At 41.8% G+C, this 19,454-nt stretch overlaps 1 protein-coding gene across 1 annotated transcript in view; it reads right to left on the bottom strand.

Moving 5' to 3' along the window:
* pvrl2l (PVR cell adhesion molecule related 2 like) overlaps positions 1–19,454 on the bottom strand; it is a 516,877-nt gene that overhangs the window by 13,202 nt on the left and 484,221 nt on the right. The window contains exons 7-8 of the mRNA XM_075450507.1: positions 17,877–18,006; positions 2,561–2,618 (exon numbers count right to left, since the gene is read on the bottom strand). Coding sequence (XP_075306622.1) covers positions 2,561–2,618; positions 17,877–18,006 — 188 coding nt within the window. The remainder of the gene's footprint in view (positions 1–2,560; positions 2,619–17,876; positions 18,007–19,454) is intronic.

Here is a 19,454-nt window from a genome sequence, read left to right as displayed (position 1 = left end):
GCCCCCTTTCCAAGCTCGTTAGTTCTGGTTTGTTCTGGTTGACCCGTTCTGTCACAGTACCAAACAAGCGACAAAACAATGTAGCCGGGGTGAGTTGGATAGCTTATCATCTCCATACCTGCTGTATACTTTGCTACTTCATGGAAACTGTGGAGCATTTGTGGAGCAACTGTAAAAACATGTTGCAATTGTCCCCAATCTCACCTCCAAACTAAAGATAATCTGCATGAATTAGTCCCTTATCTTGTAGAAGACATGTGTTACTTTGTATTCTACGGCAAAAGAAGCCCAGAAGTGTCTATGAATCACTTTTAGCTAAATCTGTTATTAATCTGTAATGACCAGACAGTATCACGATGGCCCGTGTCCGCCAATGTTTGCCATCTATTAGTAGACAACATTACCAGGCTGGTTGGCTGACTTTCTTGGCTCTTCTCTACCTTTATTGTCTTTTTTTCCTGCCAAGTGATGACTCTTGGCAGCTGATCCTATCATGATCCACTTACACTTCAGCTCAGGGAAAAGGTGCACAGTCCCACCTTAAAGGAGATTTATCTTTAGAGCAACCTGGGCGTCGTTAAGGCTTTTGGCAATTGGTGTTATTGACTATGACAACACTGTGCTGGGCAACGTTAAAGCAATGATTGCGCTGCAGACACATGCACAGTTTTTTTCCAAACAAACCAAGTAAGTAAAGCTGTTGCATGTGGATGATGTTAGCTAAATGTTGACTAGTTAATACATGCCAATATATCAAATTTAGTTAACAAGAATAGTAATAATGTTGTTTTTACCTATGTTACATCCCTTGCTAGTTATTTCATGCCAGAAATTAACCCATTCCTCTTTCATTTCTGTGCAGAACTTATGCTCACTGTTGCTTTCCAATAATCTAAAGAAGTCTTTAAGTCTGGGAGGTCAGGTTGGTGACATTAGAGCAGAGGCCAGCAGCAGGGACGATGATGCAGGGTCTTCACAGGTAAGAAGAGATTAGAACCAGGCAGGCATCAGGACAGGGTTTTCACAGATATTTCAAAATCAAAAGTCAAAGTCAAATTTATTTGTATAGCACATCTATCCATCCATTTTCTATACCCGCTGAATCCGTCGGTCGGGTCGCGGGGGGGCTGGAGCAGAGCCAGCAGGCGGTGATGGAGCAGGGGATGGATCTTCTGCTGCCCCTCTAAAGTCACATCAGCCGGATCCCAAGACCATTGTGTGTCCAAAGTTGGCTGATAAGACTCTTATACTTCAGAGACAGCGGACTTCCCCTGGCTTCATTTCATCTCAGGGGTTGAAGGAGAGTTTGGCAGCTAAAACTTTAGATTTAATTAGTTTATAGTTTAAAGAGCTGCAGTTGGTCCCCTGGTGCTGTACCGTGGCTGTTAGTGATTACGTGGTTAGACACTAAGGACAGAGGGTGATAAATCACTCAGTGGACCTCTGAAGAATTTGCCCCTCTCACTTCTGAGATGATGGTTACGCCCCTGGTCGGACATTCAGGCTTTAAAACAGTTGCACCTGACCGCTCAGTGCATGAAGAAAGTGACCTGAATTACCAGGTTCAGCTTCAGACTTCCTGTCATATTTGCATGCATTCACATTTTTTTCTGTTTAATTAAAGAGCATTGCCAAAGTTAGAGGTCACTTTGTGTTGTTTTTTTTATTCCATATTAAGCGTTTTCAGGGCACCCTAATTTAAGCAAACAGGTCGGCCTTTGCGCTGCCTGTGATTCGTGCCCCACCTGAAACCTTTCCAGCCTGCAGCCTCTAAGATTTCTAATCCACCAAGCCGCTGAGCACAGTGTTATCTCAGTTGATAGAAACGCTGCTCGAAGCTACAAAAATATGTAAACACCGTCGTGAACTGGAACTTTTTCCCCTTAACAAGATAACAGATGCAGACTTGAGACTTGACTCCCTCCTAATTTGCATTTGCACGATCATGTAGCTTGAAATTTCAATTATAAAGCGACGGCACTGGAGGCGCACTGTCTCATTTTGTTAAAAAAAAACACCAATAACAACTTTGAAAGTGTTGAAATGTGCCTGCAGACTTGTGATTTGACCCAGACCTGCCCTCAGAGACTTAAAGCTCGATTTGAACGTATGAATGGAGCTACAGAGGTAATGCTGCCTTTTGATCATGTGCCACAGATAGTGCTTTGCGGGAAACCTTGTCAATGCCTAATAAACTTCCACTGTTAAACCCTGTGAACCATCCTATTTTTGCTCAGGCACTTGCAGCCATTAGACACCTTTTTCACATCTAATCAACATGAAATTACTGAGTTTTAGTCACATTACATAAGCACAGCACAATGCGATGGAATGATGGAGGAAGAATAACGAACATGGGGAAGAGAGGAGTGCTCTAATGGAGCTCTTTACAAATCAAGTTAATTATTTTGGCATACATAAGCTAAATGAGATCTCCAATCAATAGCCATTAGCCCCATTATGACTGCCCAAATGGACTCAGGGTATTTGTGTGTGTGTGTGACTGTAATATAATCGCGGTGACAATAAGGATTGATTTGAAGTCATGCCGTTCACTCACCATCTCCGTTGAGCTGCCTGCCTTCACAGGAGGAGGGGGCTTGTGCTTCGGCGGGCCCCTGATTGGACAAAAGACAAAAGTAATGCAGTATCGATCTTTAGACCTCAGATTTCTTTGTATTTAACAGAGAAACGACGTGGGTTGCTGAGAGAAAAAGGGAAAGACAAGAAAAAGTCTTATTCTTAAAAGAAATATTGAGCTCTAAAGATGTCCCATTGTGTCGTAAGAGATTCTATTCATCCAAAATTCAGCAATTACTCCAAGAAAAAGACACATTTTCTGTGCTTTAAAGATTTTCACACTGGATGACAGAGTCAGTCTTGCCACCGGTGGAGAATTTATTTGTCGGGTTATAGCAGAATAAAACTTCTTTGCTTCCATTTACTGACAGCCTCAGAGGTGGAAATGGTTGGACTTGGCAGCTTTGGAATATGTTGAATACTTTATATTTGAATCCAAAACGTCTATTTTCCACCAACTTTAAAACCTGCACCATGTTTTCAGAAAGTTTTGTTGAGGCTAACCTGACAAAGTCAACAAAATGCTTTTATTTAGCATATTTATAACCCTGACCAGGCTCCAGAAAGTCCAGATTTTCTCATTCACACCATTTTTATTCAAAAACAAACAAACCTGGTTGACCAAAGTGCTCCACATCATTAGAGCCCACAGATAAAAACCATAAAAAATAGGGCTGGGCAACGATTAAAATGTTTAATCTAATTAATCACATGATTTCCCTGATTAATCACGATGAATCGCATTCGTACGCAAAATCCAAAAATGAATCCAAAAGTAGTGTATAGCTTTTAGCATTAAGTTTTATTTTAAATGTGCTGCCATGTGAATGAAAGTGCCATAACACTTTTAACATCAGCATCTTTATGTAGTTTTTATGTAGAAGCCTCGCTCCACTGTCTGTTTCCTTGAATGACTTGCTGCTATCAGTTGTGTGTTTTGCCTTTAAGGCAAGGCAATTTTATTTATAGAGCACAATTCATACACAGGGCAATTCAAAGTGCTTTACAGCTACATAAAATCACAAGAAGGCAATAAAACCATTAAAAAGGAATAAAAAAAATAAAAGAAAGAAATTAAAAAAGAAAGAATATTTAAAACCTATTAAAATAATCATTAAGTAATTAAAAAGTGAAGAGTGCAGATAAAATACTTCCAGGTGTCGTGCACAGCTAAATAGAACTGTTTTCAGCCTGGATTTAAACATTGTCAGAGTTGAGGCCTGTCTCGAATCTTCTGGAAGACTGTTCCAGATTTTAGGAGCATAAAACTGAAACGCAGCCTCACCTTGTTTAGTCCTGACTGGGTACCAGCAGGAGACCCCTCCCTGAGGTTCTCAGAGCCCGAGTTGGTTCATGTGGCTCTAACATGTCAGAGATGTACTTTGGCGCTTGACAATGAAGAGACTTGTACACAAGCAGAGCTGTTTTAAAGTCTATTCTCTGAGCGACAGGAAGCCAGTGCAGAGACCTGAGCGCTGGACTAATATGGTCGTATTTCCTGGTTCTAGTCAGGACTCGAGCAGCAGCGTTCTGGATGTACTGCAGCTGTCTTACAGCCCGTTTAGAGAACCCAGTGAGCAGGCCGTTACAGTAGTCTAACCTGCTGGAGACAAACGCATGGATCAGTCTCTCTAAGTCTGGTTTAGACACTATTCCTTTGATTCTGGCAATGTTTTTTAGATGGTAAAAAGCTGCTGATGTTACAGATTTAATGTGGCTGTTAAAGTTCAGGTCTGAGTCCAATATTACCCCGAGATTTCTAACTTGATGGTTAGGTTTTAGAGAGAGAGTCTCAAGGTGACTGATAACACTTTCTCTTTGTTTCTGTGGGCCACAGACAATGATTTCAGTTTTGTCTGAGTTTAGCTGGAGGAAATTGTTTTGCATCCACACACTGATCTGTGCGATGCAGCGACACAGTGTATCTACAGGCCCGTGTTCTCCTGCCGTCAGTGACACGTAGATCTGAGTGTCATCTGCATAATTGTGGTAGGACACATTATAGCCGCGTATTAGCTGGCCTAGTGGAAGCATGTACAGATTGAACAATACGGGTCCCAGGATTGACCCCTGGGGAACCCCACAGGTCATAGCCATTTGGTCTGAGACACAGTTACCAATTTCAACAAAATATTTCCTGTCCTCCAGATAGGACTTGAACCAGTTTAAAGCACGACCAGAGATTCCCACCCAGTCTTCTAACCTCTGTAATAAGATCGCATGGTCAACTGTGTCAAAGGCAGCACTCAGGTCCAGCAGAACTAAGACTGTGACTCTACTTGCATCTGTGTTCAGGCGGATGTCATTTGTCACCTTGATCAGAGCTGTCTCAGTGCTGTGGTGGGGCCTAAAGCCTGATTGGAAAGTATCAAAAGCATTGTTAGACAGGAGAAAGTCACCAAGCTGTTGGTATACAACTTTTTCTAGGACTTTGCCTAAGAATGGCAGGTTTGATATGGGCCGGTAGTTGTTCAGTACTGTGGCATCAAGATTGCTCTTCTTTAGAAGAGGCTTAATGACAGCAGTTTTTAAGGCCTTTGGAAATGTTCCAGTCTGGAGTGGGATGTTGACTAGATGAGCAAGTTGTGGTAAGAAACTGCTCAGCACAGACTTTAGGAATCTAGTGGGCCACTCATCAAGGCAGCACGTTGATGAACTCAGACTGCAGATGGTCTCTTCGACTGTTTTGTCAGTAACAGGTGTAGCGTTATTGGTTATCAAATATAAGGATTTATCTTAAACCTCGAATTTAGGGCACCACCTACCTATATTTTAACTTTACGTTACAGTCAGGTAGGAAACTGTTAAAATCTTACGATCCTGGTATGTTAAATTAATAATCAGTTAATAATCAATTAATAATCAATTAATAATCAGTCTCATATCTCGCTACTTTCGTGAAGTTCTCGTTTGGTTGGACAGACATTACGTAAAGAAAGCATACGACACAATCTGTGATTATTACATATATATATATAGATATATGAACTGTTTATTAAAATGATATGACCAAAACATGAGCCTTTAAAACAAACAGGAGATGCATTGAATATGGGTGATTATATAAAACACTTAGTGAATGGAAAATAAAATATGGGGAATGGGGAGATACTGGATGTATTCAAATAGTTTAGGTTGGCTGACTATTTGACGCTAAATACTGACATTTCGGATTAATGTATCATTCTGTGAAAGCCTCGAGACATCCATCAAACCCACTTTAAGGTGAAAACGGGTCGGTCTTACTGTGCTGAAGTTCTGCTTAGTCAGCTCGGAACACGGCAGCGGCCACGCGGGGTCCGAGGGGATTTCTCTTCCGCTCTCTGGGCCTTCCTGGTTGTGGTGGCTGACTTTAGCGGACTTCTCAGTTGCTTCTTTCACTGGGAAACGGGAACGATGGTGCCGAGGGCTGTGGTTAGATGATCGAATCTTCTGAGTGTCAGTGGGTCCGTTGCTTCTCTGATGAAGTGAACTTAAATCTGCAGTCTGCAGGATTTGTTGTTGTCATACGTAAAGTCCTACTTTTTGGCATTTTAAGAGTTTACATGATCTATCAGAACGCTTGAAGTTGAAAACGGTGACCTCCGTAGTCGCAAAATGCAAGAAATGCTTATTTTTTAACCGAAAAATAAAAAGTTATTCAACTTCCTGTCCCGCCCCTTCAAAACACATGAGAACTCGTGCACGTAGACGTGCACGCCAGATGCGCTTACACGACTCCTCATTCATCAACTCACCTGTCATTTGCGATCATGGAAGACACAGTAAGTAGACTAGCCCGTAATGAAGTTCAATAGTCTAGATAAATAAGCGTGGGGACGAGCCTACCTTGTATCGCGCGTGCACAATCGGTGATTGACAGGCAGCAGAGCCCAGCTCGTAACCTGATTGGTTACCTTTTACCGGTCCGGTCTGCAATTTTGTAAACAAACCTGCTGGCTTTGGAGGGACCTAGCGGGACAAATAGGGGACCTAGAGAACTATTTTTTTTTTGTATTGGGGTATTTAATGTACTACTTTCAGAATCCCCGGACAGTTCCCGGCATTATGCTCGAAAAAGAGTTGCAGACTGCAGCTTTAAGTTCACAGAAGATTAATAAAAGGTTGCTTGGAGTTGGCTTTCTGGGTAGGAAAACTTCATTCTGTTCTTATCTTTGTTCGGGTCTTTCTTTCTCGTCTCACTGGAGGGTTTCCTCCGGTCATCCTCACGGCCTTCCGCTCTCTCCTGAGATTATGGGAAAACTCCCAAACTCTGGTGAGCTCTTCTCTTCTGCTCAAACCATCTCCAAAACTCTCTGAGCAGCTGTTCTCTGCTCAAATCTCCTTCTGAAACTCTAGGTTGGAACTCTTCTGGAACAAAAACTAGAAGCAAGAGCCGAGAGAACGAGAGCGAGAGCGAGCGTGTGTTTTTCGCGGGCTCCGGGTTTTGACTCTCGGAGGCGGGGCATGACGTAAGCTTACACTACTCTTTCAGCCAATGATATGCTTGAACTGTGTGAATGTCTGCCTGGGTGTCTGTGTAAGATGATTTGTTTTTATATGGGGATTTCTGGATAGAACAAAGAAAACTCTTATTTCTCCATTACTCCGTCTCATAGAACATTTGTCTCGGTGATTCTGAAAACACCACATCTTGTTAAGATATGCAGATTAAAGATATAACATAGACTTGCAATATAAAGATATCAAAATAACACACAACGTAATTGATGATTATGACTTTCAAAATTCAGATGAATATCTATGAAATTGTGACATATGAATAGTGAACCTCACAATGTTAATTTTCTGTGTTAACAATGGGGATACCAAACAAATACCAAATAGATACCGAAGGGACATCGTTAGAAGTTAATAGTTGCATATATCTTGTCCATTTTACTGAGTCCTCTGGGATTTAAATGTTCAACTAATCAACACTGCAGACCACTAGGGGGCAATGTGGTTCCATCAGGCAGGTTGGGCATTTTCAACCAAGATCAGTTCTTTGTCAATATTTAAGCCAGAATTGTACAAATTGTCTCTATATGTGTCTTGTGATCAAGCTGGAAACCTGAAAGAAATTGTATACGGTTATCAAACACATTTAATATAGTTTTAAGATTCGACTAAAAGTGGGTCTTAGTGAAGTCTTCTCAGTTCGTGTTTAGCCATCTGGTCTCTTTCTCTGGGGGAAGAGGGTGTTAACATGTCAATTCGATTCATGGTGAAGATAAGATAGTGAGGTCTCCAACATCTCCAACAGAAAGGTCCTTTGTTCATTCGAGTTTTCCAATTTTTATGGCAAGTGTCTGTTGCTTATTTTTCACTCCCAAAAGCTCTTAAGAGGGTAGAAGGTTAAAGCTGCAGTCTGCAAGATTTGTTGTTGTCATACGTAAAGTCCTACTTTTTGGCATTTTAAGAGTTTACATGATCTATCAGAACGCTTGAAGTTGAAAACGGTGACCTCCGTAGTCGCAAAATGCAAGAAATGCTTATTTTTTAACCGAAAAATAAAAAGTTATTCAACTTCCTGTCCCGCCCCTTCAAAACACATGAGAACTCGTGCAACCTGCTGGCTTTGGAGGGACCTAGCGGGACATATAGGGGACCTAGAGAACTCTTTTTTTTTTGTATTGGGGTATTTAATGTACTACTTTCAGAATCCCCGGACAGTTCCAGGCATTATGCTTGAAAAAGAGTTGCAGACTGCAGCTTTAACGTAAATTAGGCAGTTTCTGTCTCTTTTTCCTTTGTGGAAAGAAAATGAAGATCTGGTTTATATCCACATACGTAAACATCCCCCACAGGAATGTTGGTTTTGTCAAAGTCTGAAAAACTCTTAATCCACACGGCACTGTGACTGCTACATTCCCCCATTCGAATCGGATCTGAACTCGTGGCTGATCCGAATCGCAGGTGAAGAAGTCCAGTGTGTCCGAGCCTGGTGGTTGCTAGGACTCTCAAGAGGGTTATGGTGGGTGTCTCGAGACAGCCTGATACAATTCTGACACAGCAATGGCTATAAAACTACAATGGCTATAAACGTAATTTGGTTAAGCTTACTTAACCTACGTAGTAAATGTCTAATAGCTAAAGATAATGTTCATAAGTAAAGGTTTCTAAGCCTATATAATTTCAAATGGAAAATCCTAGTAAAAAGCATGCAGATTTCTTTTGGAAAAAGATCAATGTTAGGGGAGAATTTTACTCATTGTTAGAGTCATGATCTAGCATGTGGTATTTCTTAATAGTTAGGAAATGAGCACGTTTACTACCTGAGTGTGAGCATATTCGCAGGACTTTATACGATCAGTAATGTGTAACATATTTGTCGCGGCGGCGGTCCTGGACAGGGCTTCACTGTACAGCAGTAACGAGTGATATTCTAACTAAAAGGATCCATGGTGAAAGCTGTTGTCAGTGTTTCACTGCTAATTTGGCTTTTAATTCAGTTATAGACCAGTTTCCCCCATTTGTAGGTGTCACATGGGTGAAATAAGGTAAGTTGAGTGTGTCACCAGATGATGATAGACTTGAACATTGAAGTTTTGAACACTGAGGTGTCCTGGATTCAATCTTGAGGCATCATGATACTACGGAGTAGTTTTATCGTGATTAGGTAAGTGATATTTTGAGGGTAAGCTTCTTTGCTTCCTTTAAGAATTAGCTATGGTTAAAGGTTTGTTATTCGGGGTTACTAGAATGTTTGTTGGAGTGTATGGTCCTACCTCCAAGAACAGGCTAGCATTTCTAAGTCTCTGTTAGCACGGTTGGCCATTACAGGGTTCTGAAGTTTTTCTTTTCTTTTAGCAGCAGACTTTTCAGGCTATCAATATCACCTTGACTGATGGCACTTATTTCACTAGACCATTGCTGAGATTTGATGTGGTCCTTGTCGATGACTCTGCTCATCTCAGTTGTTTTCTGATCTGGTGATGGTTGTGACCATGCAGTGTGTGATGGTTTATAGCGAGACCGAAGTCTATAATTGCAGTTGCGGTTCGAGCAGATTGCTGGTCATGTCGATTTTGAAAAGACATGTCTTTTTGCGGGTTTGAATGAACACTGTGGTTTTCACTGTGGCAGTGAGTTGGTTCATGGCTGGGCCATGAGGGTTTGTAATAGTTGTGTTTGGAGCCTTTCTTAGGCCGTTGAGAATGTGGCCAGTGGGGGACCTCTGCTGGAGGTCTGCCACTTTGTCCCACTTCTAACTCTGGGGACCAAGAACCAGGGTTCTGGGTCTGTGTGGTGATGGGTTCTGGCTGTTTAGCTTGTCTATGTTTTTGGAAACCTAGAATGGCCCATTCACGTAGCTGCTGAATGGTAGCAGTGTGAGGGTTAGCTATAACTCCTAAGTGATAGCTGGTAGTCGGATGGAGGTTTTGAAGGAAAAGAGTTTTGAAACTCATGTCTTCTTCCATTCCTACCTTGTTGCTGAAACCAAAATAAGCTTTGAGGAGGCGGTAATAATACTGCTGAGGCAGCTCATTCCGTCCCTGTTTAACCATCATGGCAGCGGTTAAGCCAGATGGGGTCAGCTCGTCTGAAAACTCGCGTTCGAGTGTTTGGCAGAGGAGTGTATAGTCGTTCCGGATGTAATCGGGTTGACGTTCAATGAATCTACTGACTTCGCGGCTAGATGTAACCTTAATCAAGTAGAATTTGTTGTTAACTGATGCGTTTGGAAACCTTCGCAGGAAGAAATCAATGTCGTCCAAATATGCTCGGGTGTCATGTGGCGTCCCAAGAGTCGGTTCGAATCTGGGCACATGGCGAGCAATTTTGTCAAGCTCTTCGTCAGAGGGAGCTTGTGGAACTTGGGGTTTTAGAGTGGGAAATGATTGATCCGGTTTACCTGGATCATAAACGATCTTTTCAGATCTGAAAGAATTTGTTGTCGTTGAAGACGGGGGTGAAATAATTGAGCTCTTGTAGGCTGTTTTCACTTCAGGAAAAGGGTTCCCTCTGTCTTCCTGGGGGCAGCCATGTGTTTCCTGTTCATGTCCAGTCTCCAAAGACTGACGTAGGTCTATCTCAACACCTTCTGGTTTATCTGATAGGTGTTCCTGCTGTGGATGAGCGGCGTTTTGCTCATCCTTAACTTTGCTTAGCTGTTCTGTTAACAGCTGCATTTGTTCCTGCTCAACATTAAGATGCTTGTCATCAGTTGGCACTTTGACTGTGAAATCCTGCATTTTCTGCAGGACCACGTGTAGAGATTGCTGGGACTGTTTTTGTGCTTGGTCCACCTTCTTCAGTTGGACTTGGGTTGAAATCAACTCTTGTTGGCAGTTTTGAAGTAGCTGTTCAAGCTTTTTGTTGTTTTCATTGAGTTGAATAATTTGTTGGTTTGAGTTCTCAACCTGTGTTGTTAACTCTGTTACTTGGGCATTAGCTTGGCAGGATGCCCTCTCAGTGGCTTTAAGTTGGTGTTGGAGGAATTTGGTTTCCTCCTGAAACTGTGGCTTTTTCTGTGACCGAGTTTTAAGTTTGTCAGCGGCTTGTTCCATCACTTGGTGTGCATGTTTAACGAACACCACAGCTAGACTACTTAACATTTTGGTAAGAGATTCTTCTTTGGGCTTTTTAGCTTTTGTCTCAGCCGATGGCTTTAAACTGATTTGCTCTGTTTCAGGTGTTTTAATGCATCTTTTCTTTAAGGCATAACCCAGTATCAACTTTTTTGTTAAGTCCATCATCTTGGTTTTTCACTTGGCTCAGAAAGGGTTCTTTCTGAAAATAAGTTTGAGTTTGGAACTAGGGAAAATAGTTGAGTTAATGTGAAGGTAGTTGGGAATAAGGATTGTTCTCCTGAAATTAATTTCTTCCTTTTGAATTTGTTTACTTGAGAAACAAATAAGGAAGGATGTTAAAATAAACACGGCTGTGTTATTTTACTCAAAAATGGAAGAAATGCATTTAATTTAGAAGCTTATCATTAACCGTTATGGTAAAAAGAGGGAAAACATTAATGCTAACACAAAAGGGAACATACAAGCTCTTGGCTGTTGTTTTCTTTAAGCCTTAGTGTCTTATAATCAGTTCCTGTTAAGGTAATCTGATTTGGTGAAAGACACACATTTGAGATAAATTAGCTTCAATTAATGTTTCCAAATAACAAAGTTGGTATTGTTTATGTCAAACAATTGATTCAAATGCATTAAAGAATATTCAAATAAAGCTGGTATTCGTTAGTACCAAGCAAAATGATCAGCTTTCTTTGTGATCCTATTTACTGCTGTGTTCCGAAGCGGCTCACATGTCAAAAGCTTCAAGTGGGCGGGTTTGAGAGAAGGGAGGAAGGAGTGACGTCACTGGTGACGATTTCTAGCACCGCCCACCAATAGTCCTTCAAGGATTCAGTGAATTCGCCTCATTTCCCCTGGGGAATGAGAGGGTTAACTTCTCTCACAGACAGTGCACAAGCGATGTTCCAGTTTGCTCACAAACTTTTAAACACAGCTTTGCGAAACTCACAATGCTTGAGACACGGCTGTCTCAGTTCAGAGTTCTTCTAAAAGTCACCAACTTTGATAATAACAACAAATAGAGTCACCAACTCAATTTTTCTGCAGCAAAATTGGTCTGTCCACTACTGCCGTTTATTATTTTAGTTAGGGCTTCTAAGCATTTTAAAAATAAACACACCCTCAGTTTTTTCTTTCAACTGGGTTCAACAGACACGGCGTTCCGGTCGTTTATTTAATAATACAAAAACAATTGACTGTTTAAGTCATTCATGCGATCACGTTTTGTGACCGTGTGTATTTTATTTATTTTATTTTTTTCAGGAGCGACGGCTCTGATTCATTGAGTTAAGCTCAGCAGCTTTAACTTTCAATAAGTAATCTGTATTACTTTATTTTAAGCGTCACAACGCTCCGTTAAACAACGTTTAAACTCGCTCCCCCACTTCATGGGGTTTCCATATAGCACCTCGATGCCTTTTTTATAGGTCCGGCTGCAAGATTACAGCGGATCAAAACTCCTGTGTTTGAGGAGGCTCTGAGTTGACTAAATTCGCCGGGACTCACGGCAGAATTTGTGATACTCATAAAAAAAAAATCAAATCAACCGTGTTGGAAACTCGCAACTACGGCCAGGCCTTTAAATTCAGCGTTCTTGCGCTGTGCATGCAATCTTTATTCTGGGAGGAGACAGCGACAGCGGGGCTGGCGCTGCTTCTGCGGTGTGCAATTAATATTGCGCACCCGCGGATTTGGAGAGTTATCATGCGTCCACGATTACTCTGATAAAGTGCTTTTAAGTCATTCTAAGTTTTATACACAGACACAGTTACTGCTTGCATTGCTCACACACAGATAATGAACCAGCCAATATCATGTTTATGCTTTCCTTCACGTAAGTCAGTCTACCCTAAAACGCCTCGCACGGCGCACCAAAAATATGTAGCGTTATTGGTTATCAAATATAAGGATTTATCTTAAACCTCGAATTTAGGGCACCACCTACCTATATTTTAACTTTACGTTACAGTCAGGTAGGAAACTGTTAAAATCTTACGATCCTGGTATGTTAAATTAATAATCAGTTAATAATCAATTAATAATCAATTAATAATCAGTCTCATATCTCGCTACTTTCGTGAAGTTCTCGTTTGGTTGGACAGACATTACGTAAAGAAAGCATATGACACAATCTGTGATTATAACATATATATAGATATATGAACTCTTTATTAAAATGATATGACCAAAACATGAACCTTTAAAACAAACAGGAGATGCATTGAATATGGGTGATTATATAAAACACTTAGTGAATATAAAATAAAATATGGGAATGGGGAGATACTGGATGTATTCAAATAGTTTAGGTTGGCTGACTATTTGACGCTAAATACTGACATTTCGGATTAATTTATCATTCTGTGAAAGCCTCGAGACATCCATCAAACCCACTTTAAGGTGAAAACGGGTCGGTCTTACTGTGCTGAAGTTCTGCTTAGTCAGCTCGGAACACGGCAGCGGCCACGCGGGGTCCGAGGGGATTTCTCTTCCGCTCTCTGGGCCTTCCTGGTTGTGGTGGCTGACTTTAGCGGACTTCTCAGTTGCTTCTTTCACTGGGAAACGGGAACGATGGTGCCGAGGGCTGTGGTTAGATGATCGAATCTTCTAAGTGTCAGTGGGTCCGTTGCTTCTCTGATGAAGTGAACTTAAGTTCACAGAAGATTAATAAAAGGTTGCTTGGAGTTGGCTTTCTGGGTAGGAAAACTTCATTCTGTTCTTATCTTTGTTCGGGTCTTAGGCAGTTTCACAAGAATGTTGGTTTTGTCAAAGTTTGAAAAACTCTTAATCCACACGGCACTGTGACTGCTACACAGGTGTGAAATGTGTCAGCTCTTGGTATCTAGCTGGGTGCAGAGTAGTTATTTGTGTTGTGGAAATTATTGCATTTTTAATGCCTTGAACTTTGTCATTAAAGAATATTGCAAACTCATTACACTTGGATGTAGAAATGAGTTCTAAAGGCAGTGAAACTGGAGGGTTTGTTAATCTGTCTACTGTAGCAAACAGGACACGAGAGTTGTTACTGCATTTTTTGATGATTTCAGAAAAATAACTCTCCCTTGTTCTACGCTAAGTCTGGTTGAACACACATAGCTTTTCTTTGTGAGTCTCATAATGAACCTGGAGCTTTGACTTGCGCCATTTCCGTTCGGCTCTGCGGCACTCCCTTTTCTGTGCCCTGACCGACTCTTCTTTCCTCCATGGCGCCCTTTGCCTACTTTTAACCATTCTAACCTTGACAGGAGCAATGGTATCCAAAACATTTAAGAGACTTGATGTGTAAGAGTTCAACAGATCATCAACATCAGAACACAGGGTTTTCTCAAACCTAATCATTTCCATAAACTGTGTCCCTGTTCTGTCATTTATGAGCATCCCCGAACAACTGCAGACCCAGCTGGTGTTTTGGGTAAAGTAGATAGGTCGAAGAAAACACAGAAATGATCAGATAAAGCAACATCAACGACATTCACGTTTGAAATAACAACACCCCTTGAAATGAGCACATCTAGAGTGTGCCCTCTGTTGTGGGTGGGCTCAGTCACATGCTGAGTTAGACCAAACATTTCAAGGACAGCAGTGAGCTCTTTAGCTTCCTTGTTATGCACTACGTCCACATGCACATTCAAGTCCCCTGTTATGACTAAACAGTCAAAAGCAGTGATATTTGATATTTGAAGTGATATTTTAGACTGGAACTACTACGCTGAGAAGACTATTCAACTTGACAGTGTTTACAGATGACTGGTTCTGTCGACTCCGCCGTCTGGAAGAACTTTAAAATGAAAATGGCCGAGTAAAAGTTCCGTACCCTTCTCCATGTTTGGTGGATCCGCCGATTACTTTCTTTTCCGGTTCGCAGCAGACGGCAACAGACTTTTACAAAATAAAAGCCTGTGAGCGACAGACTTTTACAATAATAAAATAAATACTAAAACAGGGGTGTTCCGTGGCGTGGTGGGTTGAGCAGGCCCCCATTAAAGGAATAGTTCGCCTCTTTTGACATGAAGCTGTATGACATCCCATATTAGCAACATCATTTTTTAGCGATCATATATTAGTGATTGTGAGGTCGGACTTTTTCTGTTGAACGATTTTGTGATGCAAATGTATTACTCTTTTGAACGCATGTTGTTTTGAGAAGCAAGACGCTTTATTTTTTAAACCCCAGCCAACTAGCCGGACTACCTTCGTCAACGCCAAAACGAGGCTGGAACTCGGCTCACAGGACGCAGCAGGGGGTAAGAAAATGTTCATAAATGATGTTGCTGATATGGGATGTCATACAGCTTCATGTCAAAAGAGGCGAACTGTCCCTTTAAGGCACTTAAAAACAAATAAAAGAACTTTAAAACTGATCCAGAAATAAATAGGAAGCCTGTGCAAGGAGGCTAAAATCAGAGGGCTGTGCTCTCGTTTCCTTGAACGTGTTAAAAATCGTGCCGGTCAAACATCTGGAGAAACACCTTCCTCAGGTAAGCGTGTCCCTTATGGGCACACCAGGGATTTAAAGATATACATACATCTCTCAGCCTGACTATCACCAAATAGGGGAAGGTTTTATCCTACTTAAGGGGACTTTTGGGCTTCGAGGATCTCTCCAGATCTGATGCATTAATCTGTAATTCTGATACGGACCTGGTGGCCAATAAAATACTTCTGTGTCAGCAGAGTTGTTCCTGTACCATCTACACTTGGCTGTTTGAAGGCGGCCATCCCTCATTCACCACATATGCTCTTGGACATTAAAAGTTCAGAGACATTCTTTAACAGAGAAACAACCTGGGTTGCTGGGAGAGAGAAGAAAGCCACGAGAAGAAATGAAAGGTCTTGAAATATCGAGCTCTAAAGACGTCCCATTGTGCTGTAATTCAATAGAGGTTATATTCATACAAACTTCAATCACTGCAAGAAAGAGAAACATTCTCTGCGGCTAGTAGAAACTCTCGCTTAATTACAGAATCAGTCCTGCCACCGGAGGAGAAGTAAAGAATAAAAACTGCGTAGCAACGAGCACAGAGGTGGAATTGGTTGGACTTTTCAACACATTTCTGTCTGCTTCTCCTTTATAAACCAAACAAACACACACAACCAGAATGTCCACCAACATCTTCAGCCAACAATGTGTGTTGGGACTCTTCAGGTTAATCATTTGCATGTAAAAGCAGATGTAATGAAGGCGTGAATTACTGTTTCAAAGTGCGTGTGTGCGAGGAAGGGCTTCACCTTTACCAGCTGCCTAAGATAAAAAAATCTTGGACCTGCACAAATTTGCAGGTCCAATTTAAAACCACTATCCATCTTAAAACTCAAGTTTGTGACTGCTGGCTTCCTGTGTTGCACCAAGGGGCCCAAGTCAAAAGGAGGGGATTCGCAAGAGCCACTGGGACCAAACACCATCACTTCTGTCTTATTCTCGTTGAATTTTAAAAAGTTTAAGGACATCCAGGCTTTAATGTCTTCAAGACATAACAGAAGTGGTTTCAGAGAGAAAGCCTCCTTCTTCCTTAGTGGCACAGAGATTTGGCTGTCATCAGCGTAACAATGGAAAAAGATACCATGCTTTCTCAGGATGGAACCCAGGGGCAGCAGGTACAGTGAGAAGAGCAGGGGCCCTGAAATTGAACCCTGTGGAACCCCATATGACAGCAGAACCACAAAGGCTTACACACATGGTTCTGTCTGCCAGGTAGTGCTTGAACCGAGGCACTAAAATGTTGTGGTCCACAGTATCGAAAGCCGCTGTTAAGTCCAGGAGGACAAGAGTCACATAGCCTCCAGAGTCATTCGCCAGGAGGATGTCATTAAAAACTCTTAATAAAGCCGACTCTGTGCTATGCAGTGTTTTACCTCTTAAACGGTTCTAAAAATGTGGTAAATGTAGAAAATACATGTTTTCTGGATTTTTGGTTTTATTCAACTTTTCATGCATCATGTTTCCCCTCAAACAGCTTTTTAAAATCACTTTGTACTATTTCCTGTGAAATCTAAGCTTAAAATCTGTTCATCTTCGGACACGTAGCTGTGATTTGTGGTCAGTACTCATCATGAAATGCACATTTTTCTGACGTAGTTAACTGTTAAAGCTACATTTTTCACCTAAAAAACTAATTTTGTTCCGTAAAAAGGCACATTTTGAAGTTTTTGACATGAAACAATTTCTGTATAATGTATCTATAAAGATGCTAATACGACCTGCCCGTGTCAAAGCCCTTGATCGGCGGCTATGACCTGGTCATTTGGCCGGGCCGAACCCCTGCTAGTACCCAGCTGACTGACCCTCGAAGCGTCTGCTGGCCTTTCATTTAATCTGTTCCCAGCAGCTCATACAGAATAGCTGCTGGTCCCCAACCTTCAACATATGGGTTATCAGACTGTAACTCTCTGAGACTGGAGGTGATGATCGCTGACTCAGATTCCCCCGTCCATAGCATCGAAGGCAGACTTAAAAAAAACACCTCTGCACTTGTTAACAGCCTTAAACACTTGATTTTTAGCACAGGCGGGGATTTAAAGCAATCCGAAAGTTGATCTAAATGAAGGCACATTTATTTGCAATAAACCCTGATTACCTACATTAAGCCTCATCTAAAAGCTGGAGCTACAGGCTGCAGCGAGCTTTGATAAATATGCAGCACAGAGGAGGAGGAAGAGGCACCTTTAGACGGCCTGACGCCACACACTGCAGGTCAGGATGAGTCACATGACATGAAATAAGTTTTAATGATGATTAATTTAGCTCCGTATAGCTAGAAGATACCAAAATTACTGATGAAGACTTACTCTCCGTCCCTCTGGAGCTTGAGGAACAGGAAGATGAGGCCGATGATGAGGCCGACGAAGATGAGAGCACCGAGGACACTTCCGATGATGACACCTGTGGATGAGCCTTGGATGAATTTTCGTTCTTCTTCTTTAAAGAGAGAGAAGGAAGGAAGAGGGGGAGAGAAAAGAGACAAATGAATATTACTGCTGCTGACTTTGTGCTTTTATGTGTTCGCACGTAAAAAACAAGGAAACACAGGCTGTGTTCGAAACCGCATACTTCTCCTACTACCCCTACTACTCCTACTGACTTTTTTCCCAAATGCATACTCGATTCGCCGAAATGTTGGGTATGCATCATGAGGTTACTACTCGTACTCAAACTACCCAAGATGCAACGTAACGTGACGTCGCTGATCGTCATTTCCTGTCAAAACGGCAGTTTCAAGCTAGCTACAACGAGGGTAGGTTCACTTCCTGTTTTCAAAACAAAAGCACCAATTGTATCGTAACGGCTTTCCCTATGATAAAAGGCAACGGGTATTTTATTTTGTGAAAATAACCAAAGTGCGTTGCTCACTGCAGCTAGCTTTAGTAGTGCCTAATTCGTGGGAACAGAATTGTAAATAGCCGGTATTTTGTCAGGTTTTCAACACGTTGGGGATCTAAACGACTACTTTCTCACCTGAAAATGTTTCAAATGTTGCTAAAGTTTACAGAGTTTAGAGCTTAAGCGAAATCAGCTTCAGGCCGGCTGATTTCGGCTCGGGTAGGAGCGAAATGCATACGGGGTAAACGCTCTGCATACTGTCTGATTGATGAGTATGCAGTAAGGAAGCATGTAGTATGCGGTTTCGAACACAGCCCCAGTCACCAAACACAGGAGCACCTCCGAGGCGCTGACGGATGCCAGGAAAACCCGACCGAATCTCACTCTGACCCAGACATTTCCCTTCAATTAAGAGGCTGTTTATGATTTCCAGAGGGCGGCGAGGCATCCGAGTTGACTGTAAAAGCCTCTCATTAGAGTGTGCTCTCATTTGAAAGAGGAAAAAAAAAGCACCTGACAGCGGCTGCAGGCGGCGTTCCCGCTGCACAATCACCAGCTTTCCCAGGGAGCCCGGCAGCAGCAACAAAGCGAGGGTTGAAAGGTGTTCGCAGGTTGTTTAGTTTCTTCTTAATGAAATAAATTCTCTGAAGTAAACCTGCGCGCCTGCGTCTGATACACAGATGATAAAAGGATAATTACCCGTGTGATTTCCCCTCATTTAGCCGATGCTTGTGCATCTACATGTGCCTAAAATTAAAAGGACGCTAACAGACAACAAAGCTCTGCAGCCACTGCAGACGCAGTAGTTCCAATCCTCCCTTCAATCTTTTTCCGGAATGTGATTAAAATGACATCAATGAAAAAAAGAGACCAAAGAGATTCCTCATCCTTCTGCACACTGTAAAGCTGCTGGCCTCCAGAAGAAGAAACATCCAGGATCGTAAAACTAAAGGCTCACTTCACCCAAAAGTAACACCTTTTCCTGTTAAGATGGTTAAATCTGAGGATTATTCCATTTCAGGTGGAAAGCTTTGAGCTTTCCATAA

Source organism: Odontesthes bonariensis, chromosome 18 (genome assembly GCF_027942865.1).
Source record: "Odontesthes bonariensis isolate fOdoBon6 chromosome 18, fOdoBon6.hap1, whole genome shotgun sequence".
Taxonomy (NCBI): domain Eukaryota; kingdom Metazoa; phylum Chordata; class Actinopteri; order Atheriniformes; family Atherinopsidae; genus Odontesthes; species Odontesthes bonariensis.
The sequence above is the reverse complement of the archived record's forward strand: the minus strand, read 5'-3'. Positions and strand labels throughout refer to the sequence as shown.